General features: G+C 36.7%; 2 protein-coding genes across 2 annotated transcripts; one reads left to right on the forward strand and one right to left on the reverse strand.

Annotated features, from left to right (window-relative positions):
* The first annotated feature begins 5391 nt into the window (after positions 1-5391).
* dsc2l (desmocollin 2 like) lies at positions 5392-17302 on the forward strand. Its single transcript, XM_079474357.1, has 16 exons — positions 5392-5695; positions 7837-7939; positions 8306-8496; positions 8592-8705; positions 8792-8947; positions 9065-9209; positions 9743-9897; positions 10056-10190; positions 10909-11094; positions 11534-11781; positions 12802-12944; positions 13410-13631; positions 14206-14442; positions 15239-15354; positions 15464-15748; positions 15903-17302. Exons 1-16 carry the CDS (start codon positions 5654-5656, stop codon positions 16113-16115), a joined length of 2691 nt encoding a protein of 896 aa, XP_079330483.1. The 5' UTR covers positions 5392-5653; the 3' UTR covers positions 16116-17302.
* Positions 17303-17945: 643 nt separating this feature from the next.
* On the reverse strand, positions 17946-19301 carry c1ql1 (complement C1q like 1). Its single transcript, XM_079475681.1, has 2 exons — positions 18774-19301; positions 17946-18232 (listed from the first exon to the last, which is right to left on the reverse strand). Exons 1-2 carry the CDS (start codon positions 19230-19232, stop codon positions 18053-18055), a joined length of 639 nt encoding a protein of 212 aa, XP_079331807.1. The 5' UTR covers positions 19233-19301; the 3' UTR covers positions 17946-18052.
* Positions 19302-20692: the final 1391 nt, after the last annotated feature.

Here is a 20692-nt window from a genome sequence, read left to right on the forward strand (position 1 = left end):
ACTTTCTCTTTTCATCCCTGTAATTACAATCTTTCGCTTTTCTCGATTCTGTTGTCCTGTTTCTCTCTCAGTTAGTCTCATAGCTGCATTCTGTTCTCATTCTTAAAACTTTAATATTCTTTCTCAGTCTTACACATTCTCTTTCTCCTGCTCCACATGACTCCCCTCTTTCAATTCAACGACAGAACTTTATTTTACTGTCTCTTTGGCTCTTTGTGTCTCTTTTAGAGCTCAGTTGCAAGGAAAACAGCTCCATGGCAACGAACTGAAACTTGAGCTGTGAGATAAGGCGAGGCGATCGGGAGGCGTGTCTAGACAGTCCCACGTAAACAATGTTTCCCAGCACATAGACGTCAACGGTTGTGGCAACTGAGTTTCACACTTTCTCAATACATGTGGTTTGACTATTACTCATAAAAATAGATTTATTAAATGCATTTAACATATGCATTTATTCATATTTTGTCCATGTAAATTCCTCATACAGAGGAATTTTATGATTAGAGACAGGCAATTATACTTGCTATTATTTTACGCCCTCTCACCTGGTTTCTATAAGATCCAATGCAAACATACAGTGCATGGCCTACTGTAAATACAATCTGTCATGTTCACAGATTGTACTGCATGTTTTAGAGGTTTTACGAGACTCCAGTCATTGTTTGGGCCATGCTGTTTTGTCCGGCCCATTTGGGCTATAAACAGACTTCAATTTCGCTTGGTGCTGTTAGTAGCATAGGACATATACATTTTACAGTCAATATCATGTATTGAAGTTTAAATTGGAGACACGTGTTCCAGTTTCTTAGTTTAGGCTTTTCCAGCAAAACAGTCTTGTAAGATTATTACTTTGTCTAGATATAAAGCTTTTACGAGTTGATGAGTCTAGTCGATGGAGCAATCAGAAGAACCGAGCCCGGGGACCAAGAATGAAACAGACACTGAAGGACAGTTCACTCAAAGTCAAAGTTTATTACAAATGGGTTCAGTTTATATATATGCAAAAGAGGACGTGAGACCGGGCTCAAATCCACCTTTGTTAGTATTCCTGTCTAATACAATTTATTAGTCCTTTGTAACTTAGTCTCGGAACACGTCAAGGCCATCTTTTCCTCACAATAAAATACCTCCTTATAAGGAAACATATATCATCCTTGTAGGTCACTTATAGCCGGTGCACAATGGAACCCAGACTCAATGTGTTTGATCAGAAACCTAGATTCTAGAATCTCACAATGGCCACTTTAAGACCAACAGTCTTACAAATAACCATGTGTCCCTACAAAAATCTAAACATATATTCAAATGTGTTAGTGATATATCATTTGCAATTAGCGTATTTTTATTTTGTTTTCACGTGCAAGCTGTTTAACATAGCATCACTTAAAATCACTTCTAATAAAAGAAAAGAAATTGAAAATTGGAAATTAGAAAAGAAATTGAAATAGGAGATAAAAAGCAATCATAAAAATAAGAAATAATCACTTCCTTCCCTTCTTAATTACTCATAATCCTCATCATTCTCATCGTTCTCATCATTCTCATCACTGTCCATCCCTATCTCTACGACTTGTCTGTCCACCACCATTATTTTGGCATAAAGAATATGGATAAAGAATCTAACACAGGAACAAACAAAGTGTGGTGCTGAGTTACAAACCCCGACTTCCTGGAATGCCCTGAACACAGGAAGAGTGATACAAACAGTACCATTGTTGTAAAAAATATCAGTGCTCTTGGGTCACTACTTGGGAGAGATATAGCCTAAAATGCACAAAACAGTGTGTCTCCGAAAACATTGTAGCCTATTAGTATAAAAGTAAAAAAAGTAAAAGTGTTTTTAAAGTACTCTGTGAACGGAAACTCAGAGAGTACTAAAAAATGTTAACGTGTTTGATGTGCAGACAGGAGAACAATGAACGTTTGTATTGTGACATTGTGCATCGTGTACCCGTTCGTCATCGGTCACATACCTGTCATCTATCTAAATTGTAACCCCTAGAGGGCATGTGACTTCAATAATGATATATCCTAATGTAACGTCTAAAACAATGCCAGCAAATACTAAGGCACAATGTTTAAAACAGAATTGTGTCTAATCTAAAATATATTTTTTTTGCATCTTGAGGTGATAGTTCACCCAAAAAGGAAAATGCTGTCATCATTCACTCACCCTCTTGTCATTTCAAACCTTTATGGCTTTCTTTCTTCCGCAGCACACAAGTGAATGGTAGCCAGATAACAACATTCTTCGAAATATCTTCGAAAGTCATACAGCTTTGAAATGACATGAATGTGAATAAATGATGACAGAATTTTAATGTTTGGGTAAACTATCACTTGAACTTCTTTCTTTGAATAATGCTGTATATGCAATGTGCCATATTAATACATTTGCTTTGCATCTTATGCAGCTCATTTTTATGTTTCATTCCATGCACACAGAGGTTTCCAAAATGGAGCAAAGAACATGAGACGGAGAGAGAGAGAGTCACATACCTGAGTTTACAAACTGAACAAAGGCGGAACAGATGAAGTTCTATACCTCTCAAGCGTAGTATTACATGCGTGCATCAGTGCTTGTACAAACATTAGAACAAATAAAATAAAAGAGGGACACATAATGCAGTGACATTGAAGATTTATAGATCTATTTGGGAGTGGTGTGATTTGGTGGTGTGTGGTTCATTTTGGGGGTTAGAAGACAACGGGAATGTTTGTGGTGGACATATATTAATAACAGATGTACAACAAGTACTTGTTATTACATCCCATCTCACACTCGCTTAAGTGGTATATCTTTCCGCGTACCTCCCTCTTGTTCATGTGCTGATTAGAAGTAAATTGAGAACGCCTTTACATTTCAGCGACTGCATTGCATGTAGTAAAAAGTAGAATTGCGGATTGAACTGTAGAGCTATACCTAACCCCCAAATTGAAAGCGTGCCAAATCCAAAATTCAGAGTCTTACCCAACCCTGTTCCACACTTAGATATTTCTCATGATTCAGTCTTAATATAATGACAGGCCTTTATGTGATTTGTATTGATCACACAGGCAAGACCAGGTGTGGCAGGTACACACCCATAGGGTTTCCAACATTATAAAGCAAATGTCATGATCAATCGGGGTTGTTTTTTATTCTGAATAACACATTTGGAGTGTCAATGATGACCTTTAAATTGTATGTGATTATATTGGTGTTTAAAGTGATAGTCAGTGAGGATGACTATAGCAAAAGGCTTTTTGGGTGACTATAAACCTATGAATATTCATGCTTATTTTAGTTTATCTGGCTAATCCGAATATGACAACATGGGCTTGGTTGACACACAACATAATAATGCAGTGTTGTGTCAGGACATTGTAGCTACGTCTTGGCATAAACAAAGGTACAGATGACGCATTACGGCAAAAAGTGAAACACTTCTTAGAAAAAATGGGGGAAATGTGGTTGGGGGTGTCTAGAGGAGGTAAGACATCCTATAGTTCACCTGAGGATGGGTGCAGCTGCTGTTCAGGACATGTGTCATAAGAACTGTGTTCAAGTTGTTTCCTTGGTGAAAGGACACCCTCAGGCCATGAGCTCTGTTTAAAAAGTACAGTACAGTACTGGACTGCATGTGCTAGCATTCCTTTAATGTTGTTTCAATGGAGTTGTTTCTTGAAACCGTGATACCGGTCTATTGGAGGATGCATACTATTAGCCAATGTTCTCTTGTGCCAATAGTTTGTCAACAAAATTAAATATTATAGCAATTGACTTGTTATTAATAGATAATAGTCGATGACTAAAAATAATTGTATACCCCAAAACAGCCCATTTATTAACAGCAATGACCTTTTTTTACGTAAATATGCCCTTCAATTACTTTACATGAATGCATGTTGGAGCCTCAAAACTTTATGTCTCTATAGGTTTATTAAAGAGATCATCTGCTGTTCTTAAAGCTGAATTGGTGCGTGCAAAATCACATTCAAGCCTAACATCCCTCTGCCAAATTCCATTCCTACAAACCCCTCCACAACTCTCCTCCACACACACAAACACCAACATATTGCAACATGCTCCTCGTGTTCTTAAATTCCAACACGTGTCAGCAAATGAGCCCTAAAAACTGATAATTTACTCAAAAATCCAACAAGAAATGCAACTTTTATGTGAATAAACACTGCATGTGTTTTGTCCATTGTTTTTACTCACCATATCTCTCTCACACTCTCTCTCTAGCTCTTTTCTTATCAGCTTTTCGGTCTGAAAACTACCATAAAGGAACAATTACAAATGGATAATCCCCCCAAGACAGAAACGTTATAATTATAATGTCCATTTCTATGAAACATATACCTTAAAATATTATTTTAAATTATTTTTACTTAAACAAACATAGCTTATTAAAGCTATAACATGCTAATGCGAGCTATTATAACCGTTGCTCCAAAATGTTTTATAAAATTGTTATATTAAAAACACAAACATGTTAAGTACATTTAGTTCTGCTAATGCATAAAGTACCTGTAGTGTTTTTTAAGACTTTCCCTTTTCTATAAACATTATTTCTGTCCGTGTTTTTTCACTAGAGAGTCACTCAGTTAACATTGTTTGGTTTTATTGTTGTAAGAGTCTGGTTGAACGGTAACATTTCCTGTCTTCCTGGTTTTCTAATTGTTAAGCCCCTTCCTCCTCGATTCCTTCTGCCCAAGCTGCAATTCTGTGAATCATTAGGTCAAAAGGTCACATATTTTCTCTAAAGTCCTATAATGCACCAGGTAACAGGCAGTGCAACCCAAAAGCCTGGGACGAACACAACCACACAATCACTTGACCTGGCAATCTCTTAAAATCCCATGTGAATAAAGTCGGTTTTCAAGACATGCTTATGAAGAACTCTGCCAGTGCTTTCAAGCTGGGACGTTCTTGATTGTCTCTTGCCTCGTGTGAATGGGCTGAACGGGTAATTAAATGCATGAAAAGATCTCTATTATTTTCTGAATGTGTGAATTTGATGATGACTGTCTGTGTAACACCTATGAATACCTCCTGCACTCCACCCAAACAGATGGAGATTAAAAGTGTCATGCATTAATCATGTCTAGTAAGTCAGGTGGTGCCTGGTGAAAGTCTGCTCTGAAAAAATGTCTCTCTCTCTCTCTCTCTCTCTCTCAAGAATAAAAGGAGCTTTTTTGGCATGATGAAACACATTTGATATTGCCAAAGCACAGGAATATTAAATATACACATGCACAAATACAGATTATGATCAAATTAAAATGACATCTCAATAAAAGAGCAAAGTATTGATGACACGCTTAGAACTCCTCCCGTCTCTCTCTTTTTCTCTGACACACACACGGACACAAGTCTAAGGGGCAGTTAGGGGCGGAGTCTAAAGCTTCCAAAAGCTAAAGCAAGCGAGAGCAAAGTTAAACCTTTTGGGTGAAGCGAAGCTCTGCGTTTTGCTCTATTGATATATATATAAACTAGCAAGCTGAACCGCTATTATCTGCCCCACCTTATTTAAAACGTTGAATGGGTCTCGAGTAAAGCCACCGCACCCAGCCACCACCCAGAGGACTTTGAGCACGTCTGCCAGATTAAACAGTGTGCTGGAATCTACAGGTTCTTAATTCACCAAAGCAGAGTAACGTTAGGATGTATCGACACGCTGCTATCTGCGTCTGCTTGACTGTTCTGGTAAGTTTTCTGCGTTACATTTGTTATGCTTTTTTATGATAATAGCAAATCATGTTTGTGTTTTTTGTTGTCGATCAAAATCTTGCCTTTCAGATACACTGGTCAGTTATTTACGTTATTGTTATGATATTATTTTATTTGTTTATTTATTCGTTAATTTGTTTATTTTCATAAATAAGGATTCATGTAAGGATTTCTATTGATAATCTTTAGTATATAGGCCACTATATGGTCACTTTTTAACTGTGCCATGAATGAGAACTTACATTATGAATGGCTTATTATTTTCTTTGTTAATAATAATATTATTCATTTGTATATTATAATTTGTGTAATTATAAAATTTGTTTGGGTGTTGTGAACACGTTCATCAGAAACACTGATGCTTGGTTTATTTGAAGATGAGCTGCTTTATTCTCCAGCTTTTTTTCAGGCCTTTTGAATGGTCTGCTGTGTTTTCCATTTTGTTATTGTTGTTACCAGAGATACATTTTAAATCATCCAGACAAGAGAGGTTACACATGTAAAAGAAAATAAATTGCATGAATTCATGAATTTATTTTGATGACAGATTGACAAGTAAGATATCAATATGTAATATACTTTGCTCGTAGTCATAGTAGAACCACTTTTAGAGCTATATAGGAACGTGTCTTGGGGCTTCAGGGGTTTTTCAGAGGTTCTTCCGGGTGACCAATGTGCTATATAACACCTTTAACAAAAAACGTGTTAAGACCCTGTTTGGCTATTCAGCGGTTCTATAAATCTCAATCTCATCTCATTTTTTTTATATATAGCATCTCAGTCATCCCAAAGAACCGCTGAAGAATCGCTACAGCACCGAAATATGGTTCTATATAGCACTAAAAGAGCTTACGAGACAAGAACCACTTTTAGTGCGATATATTTGTTCTAATATTTGTTTTAGAGTACAATTGATAAATAATGCCCACAATACTCACATCACATAAAAGTTGGTATGCTTTTGATCATTTTTAGTGGATCCATTATTTGAATTTAGTTTTTTTAAGAATCCACCGAAACCTGAGTATTTTTCTAAACTTTAGGACCTGCACTTGTAATGTTTTGAAAAAATATTAAAGACCACAGGGTCAGCTTCAGTAAAGGACACCTAAGGACACAAACCTGGCAACTTTATTTGACTTGCATGTTCTACTTATTGATATTGTGTTTTTAGGTCTGGGCTCCACTGGTCAGAATAAAACAGTTAGTTAGGAGATAAGATTAAGAACAGGTTCATGTTGACCGAAACCCATCATATTTAACAATACCATGCTGTTGCATAGCATTCTCATATATCACAATATGAATCTTTCAAAGCTTTCCTGAAAGTGAACAAAGGTTTTGTATTCAGTTGGGTTTTTCATGCTTGTGTTAGTATATTATTGATTTATTTAGTTTATGATTCATGATTTTATGATTTATTTTTATTGTTGAGGTATAGTCTGGTTGTTTGCCACAAGTAAACTGATGAAATGCTTGTAGCCAATATGTTGATAGATACAGACAGTAACAAAAAGTCTGGTTATATAAATCAGTTCTGACTGAAACATTGTCTTAATCATCAGAATTTGTTTTGCTTGTTTTTCAATGCCAAGTATCTAAAGATTCGGTAATCACGACATATTTGTTCCACTAAATTCTGTTGGACTTAAGGAAGAAATGTAATTCGTTGAAAATGTCTTATTATGAGGTTGAGATTCTTTTCCATATGACGTGTATGTGAAATGATGTAAAAATGGCTTCTGAAATGAGAATAAAATGTAGGGCGGTGTCTTATTTTGCTCATCCCTTTTTGATTGGTTTGGTGTAAGTTGGGCCTGCAGGGCAGGGCTAAAAATGCCTGGCCATTGGACAGTCAGTATGATCCAACCTCTTTTTTGTTGCTGACGTCATGTGGTGAAGAGCTATTGTTGAGCGGTTTTGGTGTGCCCGGATAAATGCAACACTGTGTAAAACGCTTAGAATTTGATTGCATGGTGACTTTAAAATTAATTTACAGCAAAGATCTTCTTCGTCTCTGATAAAAAGTTCCTCAGATTTTGTTGACACATTTTATTTTAGTTTAAAATCTTTCTCTATTCGTATAAATTCACTTTCACTTGCAATCTCTCCCTCAGGTGCTGTTTCCATGCAGTGAGTCGTGTGAGCTGAGGCCTGTCCATGCTATTGTGCCAAAGAGAATACCTGCCGGTTATAATATCTTGAAAGGAACAGAACAATGTATGATTTGCACTTTCACAAAATCATTTTATCTAAGTGACTCAAATTGACATTTTCTTTTTGTATCGAGAGAAAGGTTTTCCAGGTATGGTTAATGAAAATGAAATGACACTTGCAACTTTGGTTAGATAATGGTTAACAGCAGCCAATAAACTTGAAGAAAGTAGATCTTGTGGATGGCAATGTCAGTCCACGAGCTTTCTATTTAAACATTATTATCTAATATTTCTTGTTAATAATTAACTTTAGCCTGATGTTATGGAATTGTAATACCCTGGGTAACACTTAATTTACAAAGTTAAAGTTATATTCCTGATTTCAGTATTTTTCTTACTTGGGTTTAAAGTCGCTGTATTTTCTTCTCAGTAAATCTCCAAGGTTGTGTGCTCAGACCTGTGGCCTTCACTTCGAGCGACCCTGACTTCGTTGTAAACACAGATGGCGCCATCATCACACTCCGTGCTATGGTGATCACCACAAAGCGCTTTGCTGTACATGTGGAAGATGAGAGTGGTTTTGATTGGAGGGTGGATGTTATCCTAAAATGTAAAGATAAGGTAAAACCGTAGTCTGTGATTCTAAACCCCAGATTCATCCAGTTGGATTTGCAGCAGCAGCTCAAGGATTGTCTCTCTATATGTTTTGGTTGCAGGCCTCACAGAAATCTGGCGATGTGGTTCTCAGGCGTTCCAAGAGAAGATGGAGTCCTTTGCCTTTTGTTATTACTGAAAATGACAGTCCTCCTTTCCCAAAGGATGTGGAGACGGTGAGACTAAAACATCCTTTGGAAATACTGTTTCTCCTCTTTTGCCTGGCTCTTTTACTTACTAGATTCCGTTTGTCTTTGCCCAGATTATGTCTGACTCTTCAGTAAATTACACTGTGTATTACGAGATCAGTGGGCCAGGTGTTACTACTGACCCTGTTGGTCTCTTTACGTTGGACAAGGAAACTGGTATGATCCGTGTGACCAGGACCGTTGACCGTGAACAGTATCCACAGTTTATTGTGAGTCTCTACATTCCAGTCCTTATATAGAGAACAATGGAAAGGAGATAGAACAGTTAATGGTTTGAAATATAAAGCGTCACACAACTAAATCTTTCTCTTGTCCCTTTTTTGTAGTTTAAGGCTCAAGTGTTTGACAGACGGACCCACCAGGAAACAGATCTATTTCTCCCCATCACTGTTAATGTAGAGGACAAGAATGACAACGCACCTCAGTTTGTCGGAAGTCTGTTCTTCACCGTGCAAGAACACTGCAGTGCAGGTAAAGAAAAAATGAATTAAACTGTAAATTTAAAGGAAAAGTACATACTTTTTATGTTTAAATCTGTCTTCTTATTTTATGCTTTCTTTAACCTTTGGCTTTTAGCAATATCTGAAGAACTAATTATTGTTGAGCAGATTGACCTCATGGTTCAATTGGCTAAACCAATGGACTTTTTTCACAGATTTTTGATTTCTTAAAAACATACCTTTTATTTAAAGCATATTTAAAGGTTAATATATTAATGTTTTGTTTCCGGCTTTATTGTAGTTTTATTCATATTTTTGTATTAAATTTTCTGGCAGTTTATGTGCTTTATTCATTTAATTATTTGTTTGTTTATTATTGTTATTGTTAATATAAATTAGAATTATTTTTATTTCAGTTTTTACTTAAGTGCCTCAACCTTTTTCAGTTTATTGCTAAGACAATATTTCTTATTACTGTATAGTTCAATTTTTCCAAATAATATTTAGGCTGCTATTTTATTTAACTTCAATGAACAGTTGAAAAATGTTGATTCTGTTTTCCAGGTACTTTCATAGGGAGAGTAAATACAACAGACAGAGATCAGCCCAAAACCTCTCATACCTTAGTAAAGTACGCCCTTCTCAACGCTACCGACATGTTCACCATTGATGGTTTTACTGGAGCATTATCTGCTAAATCCAACAACCTAGACAGAGAGGTACAGATTTTTTTAGAACATCTAGTACATTTTTTCAGGTGTTTAGTGTTGTGGCTGTTATGTCTTTCATATTGCTGAACCTTATGATCAGATGTATATAGCGTGGGAATTGTATTCTGCTATGTTTTTAAATCAGAAGGTTTGTTCCTCTTTTCCAGGCTCAGGAGAAAATCTATGTTGGCATTGAGATAAAAGATATGGGCGGCGCTTCAGGTGGACTCTCCAACAAGGGAACTGCTGTGGTTACTCTCACAGATATAAATGATAACCCTCCCACTTTTAAAGAGAAGTTGGTAGGATCTGTTTATTGTCTCTACAGCAATATAACAAATGAAACACAGAAATAGTCATCTACTTTATTTATTCAAACTAGATCTTCTGATCTGTGTTGTATTGATCATATTTTAATTTGTCAGATTAGACAGAAAGTTTTTTATTTTTAAAACACAAAAATGACTGATTTCAAGATACAATACTGGTCAAACGTTTAGGGTTAAGAAGAACCATAAAATAATTTTTACAGACAAAAAATATAACCAACATATTTTTTTCATAACGTGGAGGTTTCTTAGAAATAAAAACAATTCTTTATGGAAAAAAGGTAGAAAAACCCATGAAAGAGCTCAACAATTTTCTAAGATGCCGTAAAATATTACAAAGAATAAGCAAGTGACATTTAACTTTTGAATAGTAGTGTACATTTAGCAGGTCCCATGAAAAGTAAATTAAAAGATAATGCTTAAAACAAAAAACCCTTTACCCACTAGAGAAGCTTTCTTTCTTTTAAACCTTAGTAATGTAATATTTAGTCTAATACGTTTTACGTTTTATGAAAGGTGTTTACAAAATGTTCCTAAAAAACAAAGCAATAATCCTGATTACGAAACAACGATTTGCAGTGTTTTAGGGATAATGTAAAAGTGTATATATACAGTACTTATCTCAACCCACAACATTCTTTTGGATGCAGGAATCATATTAAAGCATAAAATGTTTGCTTTCTTGTAACAGTATAAGGGCCAGGTGACAGAGAACCAGCAAAATGTGCTAGTTCTTAGGATCCCTGTGGAAGATAAGGACATGATAAACACCCCCAGCTGGAAGGCCCTGTATGAGGTCACCAAGGGAAACGAGAGCGGAAACTTCAGGATGGAGACAGACCCTAAAACCAACGAAGGGCTTCTGTATGTCATAAAGGTAAAAGATAAAAAACATTCATAACTTTTATAACTTAATCTGTTTTTCTGCTAAATAAATCAATTTTATTATCACATTTTGCTTTTTACTTGTAGGCTGTGTTCATGTTGCGAGGAGTAGTGGTTTGCAGAGCTGTTGTTAAAACTTTGACACCGTTGTGTTGATATTATTTATAGCTGCATTGCAGAGGTAGCTCACCATCTTAGAGCTGTGTGTGAAAAGGCTTGTCAGTTTGATACCAGACACACCCGGTTACAAAACTAGGGCAAATATTGGATCTCCTCTTCAAGGAAAAGAGCACATATTATGCAGAACTTTCATTTTAACAGCTCTTCACAATTTCTATTAAATATATTGGTGCTTTTGTCACTTCTAATGAAGTTTTGTGATTTACTTTTCGCGTTGTTCTGACATATTTTGTTCCCTTCTATTCTCTAAGCCATTGGATTATGAAAAAACTCCTGTGGTGAAGCTTGAGATAACTGCCCGTAATGAAGCTCCATTGGTTGGGACTACAGTTCCCTGGAGGTCTGTGCCGGTGGAGCTCACTGTAGGAGATGAGGATGAGGGTCCGGAGTTCATCGCCCCCATTCTACATCTCAAGGTCAAGGAGAACGTTCCAAATGGAACCGTTATTGGATCGTATACAGCTTTGGACCCAGAGACCAAAAGCAGCAATGGAATAAAGTGAGTTCTGTTTTAATGTGGTTATAAAGCCGTTTAAGCTGTTTGGTCAAACTAGACCAGGTTTCAGGAGACCAACTTCCCACCTTGGTTTATTATTTATTTTATTATTTTAAAAAGTGCAGTGATAATTGTAAACGATTATTTATTTCAGGTCATTATATATTTATTCTTTTAATTTTGATTCCTTCATAATCTATAATCAATCATTAATATCTTTTCAATGATTAAAATACCTGTATGGGTGGGGCTATATTGACTGTCCAGTGACTTCCAACTTCGCATCAATTCCCGAAAGACAAAATCGAGCTCCGCCCTAAATTTGACATTCTAGAAGCCGTTTTACTCGGATGTACATAAAAATCCAAAAAATTATTATATAAAATTGACTAGTTTTACGTCAAAATGGATATGGTTGAATTAACCTCACGAAATTAAAGAGTCTTGCATTATGCTGTACAAACAAAGGTTATTAGGAATCAGAAAAACAGAAAAAGTGCCTTAAGATAGTGTAACTCCTGCACATGACTTGGCAGCATATATGATGGGTACAATTTAGACTATTTTATAGAGTTACGAATAAACTAATATTTAATAAATCTTCAAACCGTTAGTATTACCGCTGTTTTGGCTTGGCTATATGGGCCATATGAGATCTTAAGATTTTATTTTATGTTTGTATCTATTTATGTATTTATTTATTTTAAATAGTGCAGTTTTTATTGTAAATGATAACGTAAGGTAGTGTTACACCTGCACATGACTTGGCAGCATATATGATGTGTACAATTTAGACTAGTTTTTATAGAGGTACGAATAAACTAATTTTATTTAATACTCATTTTATAAATCTTCAAACTGTTAGTATCGCTGTATTGGCTTGGCTATATGGGCCATAGGAGATCATATTTTTGGGGGCTTTTTTGAATACCTAAAAAATTCTCCGTAGTACATGAATTCTATAAAGAGTATTTTAATAACCATTTCCAACATCCTAACTGTTCTGCCCACTGTATGTTTTAGGTACTATAAGTTGACCGACCCTGGAAACTGGATCACAGTGGTTGAGAACACTGGAGAACTGAAAGTCGCCAATACTATAGACCGCGAATCACCTTTGGTCTCCAACGATCTTTACAACATAAGCATCAAAGCAGTGGATGAAAGTAAGCAGTTCTGCATAATTACAGTAAACCTGATGTAGTGTAGACATTCAACACATATCTAGAATATTATGAAGCACAAAAAGGCTTGCGTATCTGTGAGTACACCCTGCTTACGTTCTAATAATGGGTGTGTGCGTGTTCCAGAACCATTTGTCTCTGTAACAGGGTGTGGTTGGTTAGAACTTGCTCAAAGTCTCTGTGAAGTAGATGTAGGTTTTGTGTCTAGTGTGATGTAACGCTGATGATCAATCAGATGATGTTCAACGTGCCCTACTTGATCCTACATGTTTTAAGTACAGTATGTTGTTGAATGACATTCCAGAAAGAGATGGAAAACAGTTGTCTCTCTTGAGCTTTCACAGGTTAAAGACATTTCTCAGAAGTGTAGATATTTTGTTGTGTCTGTAACACCCAACCCGATGGCATTCAACCGCACGAGACTCACTGTAATGTTTCTTTTCTCAGGTAAGAAGATCGGAAAGGGAATGGTTATACTCCAGATCGAAGACGTGAATGACAACGAGCCTGTTATTCCGGGTTCGGAGCTGATCATGTGCAGTCAGAGCGATACGCTGAGCTCGGTTCTAGTCGAGGCTGTGGACAAAGATCAGTCTCCTTACTCGACTCCCTTCATTTTTGAACTCGGAGAAAAGCATGATGGGAAATGGAAACTGAAGGATGTCACAAGTAAGGCTGGAGGACGGGGCTGCCTCTTAGAACAGCTTAAAAAGGAACAGCTTTTTAAAATTTAAAGGAATAGTCAAAAAACATTCTGTCTTATTTACTCACACTCATGCCATTTTAAATAATTTAGAGTTTCTTAGTTTCACCAAGGGTGAAATCTTGTGTTGGTTTTGAATGCAAAGATACACTTTTAAGGCAAGCATTATTACCATTAAAGTATTTTTAAGTGTTTTTTTAGGAGTACTTTCGCCTTCAAAATGACTATTCTGTCATCATTTACTCACCCTCTTGTCATTACAAAAGAAAGAGAGAAAGTTTTTAACAGCCCCCTATTTACTTTCATTGGTTACAATAGAAGTGAACAATAGAAGCTGTGCTGTGTTCTGCACAAAAAAAGAAAGTCATACAGGTTGGAAATGACAAGAGGTTGAGTAAATGAAGACAGAATGTTCATTTTGATGGAGAATTACTCCTTTAAAAAAAAATTCTGCATTATTTCTGGGGTACTGTTCCTTTAAGAGATAAGTGTTAAGCGGCCTACTTTTCCTGACATTCCTTTCCTCTTCTCTGTTGGCAGGTTCCTCTGTGGTGCTGGAACAGGCTGTACACATGCCCAATGGTCTGTACACTGTACCCCTGTTAGTAAAAGATCTGCAGGGACTTGGCAAGGAGCAGACTGTGAATGTGCGAGTTTGTTCCTGTGGGAGGGCGGAAGATGGGATGGAAATGTGCAGAGCTCGAAGTGCCTCATCCTCTCTGGGCAGCTGGGGCATCCTCGCTTTAGTCCTCTCTGGCCTGCTGCTGCTGCTGTTGTGTGAGTTTCTCCTTTTATATATTTAATGTTTACACAGATATATGTTGTAATACTTTATTCTGCGCTTTTCTATTTTAAAACACAAATAATAATAATAATAATAATAATAGAATAGCAAATCTAGTGAAAACTTTATTCAGAATTTCAGAACTTCTGCTCTCGAGCTGGCATTGATTCCAAATGATTGTACAAACATTGTAGAGAGGTTAAGGCACCAAATGCAAAAACTACATTTAAATGAAAATATAACCATTTATTTTAAATGAGGTCTCAGATGTTTGTATATACACTACACTACAAAGGTTTAGGGTAACTTAGAAAAAATAATAAAAAGCAAAATCCTTGCTGTGTTCTGGGCTCGAGCTGGTTCCTAGCCCGGAGCACTTGCCCTGAGCAGGGTAGAGTGCTCCGGGTTCGGATAGATCCGGCGAGCTCGGAGCCCACTCCCTGCACAACACGCCAAATACGCATTACCTTCATTCCCATGCTTTACCATCTATCCCAACAAGGAGCTGTTTACGGGCGAGGGCGAACTCGTGAAACAGCTTTTTGAGGGAATGCCATTTTTGCCGGACTCTTATTGCTGCCTTTTCTCTTCTTTTATCAAATAAAATTGTTGCAAATGTTTACAAAAACAAATACAGACACACATTATGCAGACAACAGAAACACTTCACTGAAGTGAACCTAAACTTTTAAACAGAAGTGTATATTCAAAAATGACATGTTAATTTATATAAGATATGTCATATTAAAATGGCTTTCTACAAAGTTGCTGTCTTTCTCGCTCCATCAGGTTTGTTGCTAATCTTCATGTGCAAAACTAAGAAAGATAAGGTTGACATAAATGATGATACAGGAACTGGGGGAATGCTGCTTAAATCCAACACTGAGGCTCGTGGTGAAGAAGTGGTAAGAGAAATCCGTTTTTTAGTACTGTATGTTTAAGTAAATCGCTGAGTGTGCACAGTACCGTGAAGATATTTGACCCTAGTTCACCGGAATGCTTTTGTCTCTATAGAAAGAGGCAGCTTTCATGACGCTGACCGGGGCGGACAGATTTGACGGGTCGGTCAATGGCCTGACTTCGGACATTAAGAATGTGGGTTCGGCTGGGAGTCGCTTTAGCCAGCGGGGTTGGGGCGGAGGCATCTACAACAACACCACTCAGGAGCTTGGGAATGAGAAGTTTTACTTATCTGGACATCAAAATGGCAGTCTCTATGGTGCCAACACCATGTTCCAGAAGCAAGGAAACGTAAACACTCTCGACACTTGGAAATCGAATAAAATCTACCTGGACAAGGTGATAAAAACCGACATGTTTTGACGCAAACCGTTTATACCTGTATTGAGCTCTGTTTACTTGTGATGCCAATACCGGATGTAAACAGGTTCGGTTATCTTTGTTCTGATGTTATCGTCATTTGAACTTACCTTTGACCTTTGCTTTGTGACAGAAACTGGCTTACTTTGGAGAGGAGGAGGACGGGCGGTATGCAGAGGATCTACTGAAGACTTATGGGAATGAAGGGATGGGCTCTCCTGCAGGTTCTGTAGGATGCTGTAGCAACCTGGGTGACCATGAAACCATGGACTTTTTGAACACTCTCGGACCCAAGTTTAGACCACTGGCTGACGTCTGCTACACTACAACTAAATCCAAGATATGATTGGGATAGGGGAAGTACTTTATGCTGGATGTCCTTGACCTTTGAACTCCAATGCAAAATGTTGTTTGCTTATTTGCCGTGATATCTTAACATTGTTCAAAAAGATAATGTCACTTGAGAAGCAAAATTGAGATTATATAGCAAGATAATATATTTTGTTATTGTTTTCAGTACATTTCAATAAACAGTATTAGATTGATGCTTTAAATGAGAAAAAAATATTTGTATAATCATAATTATACTGTAATTAAGATCTGGAAACAATATATATTATCTTAACATTGTTGCTTTTCAAGGTCACCTGTACTGTTTAGATATTTTGTTTCTATCTTTATATAGATAGTCAAAACCAATGGGCTAGTTTTAGGAATGCTGGATGAAAATGCGAGTGAGTGAGTGAGTAAGTGAGTGAGGGTGTGTGTGTGTGTTGCCTTTCGAATGAGTGTGTAACTGTGTTACAACCAAAATGTTGCAAACAAGGCTTATAATTATTTGCTGTGGATCTGCTTTGCACATCTTTCCTCACAGTGCTGAGAAGAAACATTAGTCCTTCCCTGTTCAAATGAAATTCTCAGTTGTGTGAAGTATTAACTGAGTCTGTATTTACATGATGCGAATGAATGCAAACACATGGCCAACATGTGGAATTCAGAACATTTTTCAGCTCAGAAGGCACTGATATAAAGACTCAGAATTCATTCCTATTCTGTGCGGTATTACTGTAGCTTTTTTAATGTTTTGTTTGTAACTTTAATTCTGTGTAGTTGCGATGGGTTTATTTCAGTTCTCAAAACCAAATCATTTGTATGTAAAATGTAAACCCCTGGACACGAATACAATGCTTTTAATGTAGAGAAAGGTTAAAGAATCGGGAAAAACAACATACGAATATATTTGTTTTTTGCTGTTTTCATTTTGGTTTAGTTGGATATTTTTGTAACGGTATCAATAACATTATTCGTTCACGTAGTGGGTACTTCTGATATCAGAGTTAGTAAGGGATGTGTTTTGTAAATATTTTAATAAAATTCTTTACAGACCTTAATGTATTGTGATCCAAATGGTGTGAATGTTAACGGTAAAATGTAAAATACGGATTTAAATGTGATGTAAATTCATCCCACTGATTTATAAATGCAGGACATGAAATCACGTTTATGTTTAGTCAGTAAAAAGTAAGGTAGCGATAATGTGTCTTCTAGTATATGTTAATATGAATTGCCTGGTGAGAAAAAAAATTGTAGTTTGGGATTTTTGACATGCTCAATCTGTTGAAAATGTCTCCCCAGAGAAACTGTGGTAACCTTTATTTGTTTTCCCCCACGCTTAACCACATCCCCGGGTGAGATGAAATACTTCTGACTATATTTGTTGGTTTTGCGTAACACGACGTGATGTGAGGTAAATAAATCAACAGGGAGCTAAACGCATAAATACAGGCCGTACTGGTTCCACGGCCTTCATGAATATCCCAGCTTAACATCTAAACAGAGAACACCTCATCTTTAACCAAGATATACCACATGCATGGTAGAATGTTCGGAGCATGATCTCTAGAGAGAGGTTTGAAAGCTGTAGAAATAGATGACCTTTTATTTACAATTGAATATTTTGCACAGGGGTTAAGTAAGATCAGTAATTCAGGGTTTGTTTTTGATCAGCAGTGTTTTGATTTAGTGAGACCATGCTTTTGTGAGTGCATGCGTATGTCTTTGTGTTCCATCTTCACTTTTATAGTTAAACCCTTGTGAAGTATCTGATCAAGGTCTTGGCCTTCTACAGAATGGAGAAATTATTCTACATTCACTGAAAAAATTCAGTCAGGCAGACTGCCAGAAAATGTATTCTTTATTCAATAACAGACCTACAGTCTGAATGCAGAGAAGTCTCATTCAAAGGGAAGGATAAAGTTTGAATAAGGAAAAACCTCATCTTTCTCAGGTCTCGTACAGCAGGTAACCAGAAAAAGTACTTAAGTGGTCTGTTGATTGTTTCTTGCTTAGGTCACTGCTGTTCAGACGTACATAGACCCGGTCTCCAGCTTTCAGCTGCACGACTGCACTGTTGCTTGCCGTGTCAGTACGAAGGATGTCCACAGCTATCGCAGTTGCCACAACCTAACATACAACAACAATACAAATTTTCAGTTTTTTTGCTTTTTAAATAATTTCAGCTCATTTACGAATTTCAGTTCAGTTGTTGCTGTTTCATGTTATGCTTTGAATACGATTTTTATCAGCTGGAGAAGTAACGTTGTGTTGTGAAGGTGTGTTGTGTTTTATATATATATACAAAATGTGAATTAAACTTTTAAAGTTTTTTTTTAAAGTGTAGCTTTAAAAAATTATCTTAAATAGAATGTAAAAGAGAAATAAATAGAAGAATAATATTTATTTAAAAACAAACTTATATAAATAAAGATTTAAAAAACAAACATGTTGGCAGAAATTTTGTTGTCATGAGAAACTCACTCAAGGTAATTATGAATTCAAAATAAATAATTATTGAATGTTAATTATCCATGTTTATATAATTAAACCAATAGCAAACTACATCATATTGAAAAATACTGCCGTATAATATTTTGTATTTCTTCTTTATTTGTTCCGCTGCAGAATACACAATGTTAAATCAATCCGGTTAATGCGTCAAACTTACCGTTTGTTCATTAAGAACCAAGTCCACCCGTAGACTTTGCCCACACTTCACAATGTGAAAGATGAAGTAGTATGCTCCTGGTGTTTTACAGGTGAACGTCCCAATAGAGGAATCATAACCACCTCCCAGATTAGTCATCACATCCGTAAATTTCAGCACTGCATTGTTTTCGAATTCATCCTTCAGTGAAGCGTAAAATGCTACACCTCCATTTGTTATGGCACTCTTACCCATAGGTCCAGGTAAGCCGGGAGGGCCTGCTTTACCTGGAGCCCCAGCTGGACCCGGAGGTCCAACTCCAGAAGAGGCAAGAGGGATCACCAAGCCATTGTTACGGTCAGTTGAGGGGTCACACACAATCCTGCAGGATCCCAGTCGGTTTTCAATACTGGACCCAAAGAGACCTGCTTTAGTCAAGCACAAAACTGCAAAGAGAGCTACTAACCAGTGTTTGGTCATGGTGAAATAACAACGAAGAGGTTCCAGCACACATGGAAGAGGGTTTCTATGAGGCACAGATTCTAGTTTGTGATTGGTGGAGTTAGGAGGTCATGTGATGAAGTTGAGAAATTGTCTTTCACATGATTCAATTTTCATTGCCATCAGCAAAAAACTACAATAACTTCCTGTCTAAATACTGTTATGCAACAAAGCTAAGACCGTGGATCTTTCTTTAAAAAAAATGTCCTTGTTCTCACAGGGTTTGTTATAAATCGAATGAAAATTGTCATTTTTGCCACCTACAGCTATCAAAGTACCTTTTTTAAAGCACAAAGTAATACTAAATATATAATTTTAGGTGTTCAGAGCTAGAGAAGTTTCACGTGCCCTAGGCTGATTCCGTCAAAACTTTGTTAGGGATGCAAATGCTATGCGCTCAAACGTACAGCTTCGTAATAAGCACCCTCGCCACGTTTTTCATCAAATGTCACCGAAAATAAAATTTCTCCAAATGTCACACAGCGTTTGAATGTCAAGATCTATAGTGAAGGTATTCACACACATATACCAACACACACTCACATCTAACAATCACATCGACTCACATCAATATAGCTGTAACTGGATTATGTACTGTATATAAATGAATGAGGTCTCAGACTTTTTTAATAAGAGGCCAGCAGAGTCAGACGTAACCACCAGAGGTCTCACTTGCTTCACTTCTGATCACCGGGTTTCATTTAAAGTTTTAAAGGGATGGTTCACCCAAAATGAAAGTTCTATCATGAATTACTCACCCATGACTTGTTCCAAACCTGTATACATTTCAGTTTGGTTGAACACAAAGAAATTTATGGAAGAATGCAACCTCAGATATTTCTGAGGCACCACCCAGAAGAACGGTTTGCTTTCCTACATTCTGTGTTCAACAGAACCCATTTTTTTCTTTTATGGTAGTCAATAGTACCTCAGATTTTTAGGTTGCATTCTTCAACTATCTGGACAAGGTTTGAGACACAACATGAGAGAACATCTAGCTTTTCAGCTCTGTCTGAATGCCGTACACAGTAGGCTACTGACATGAATATCATCAAGGTCATTTCCTTTCAGTTCTCATATTTGCCTATTATATATTTGGTGGAGAAACAGTATTGTTTGGAAGTGTGCACATGTGTAAACATTGGCACAAATACCCACCACAAAACCACCTCTTTGTACCTATACATAACTATTCTTTTCAACTGAAAGATTTAATTAGACACCATCGATTCAAGTGGTTCCTTTAAAGAGTGCTTTAGGAATAAAGAATTAAACATGATCACTTTAACAAAACAGATCTTTAGTGAAGAAAAGTTTTCTGCTATTTTGGAGTCCCAAAGGATCTCATTAGGAGCTTGAAGAAGGTAGTTTTAACATTCACTATAGCATCCAGTGGGAACGTAGAGCGATTGCTAAAAGGTCTGTTTGCTCAGAATTTG

The sequence above is a fragment of the Barbatula barbatula genome (genome assembly GCF_947034865.1).
Source record: "Barbatula barbatula genome assembly, chromosome: 15".
In the NCBI taxonomy this organism is placed as follows: Eukaryota; Metazoa; Chordata; class Actinopteri; order Cypriniformes; family Nemacheilidae; genus Barbatula; species Barbatula barbatula.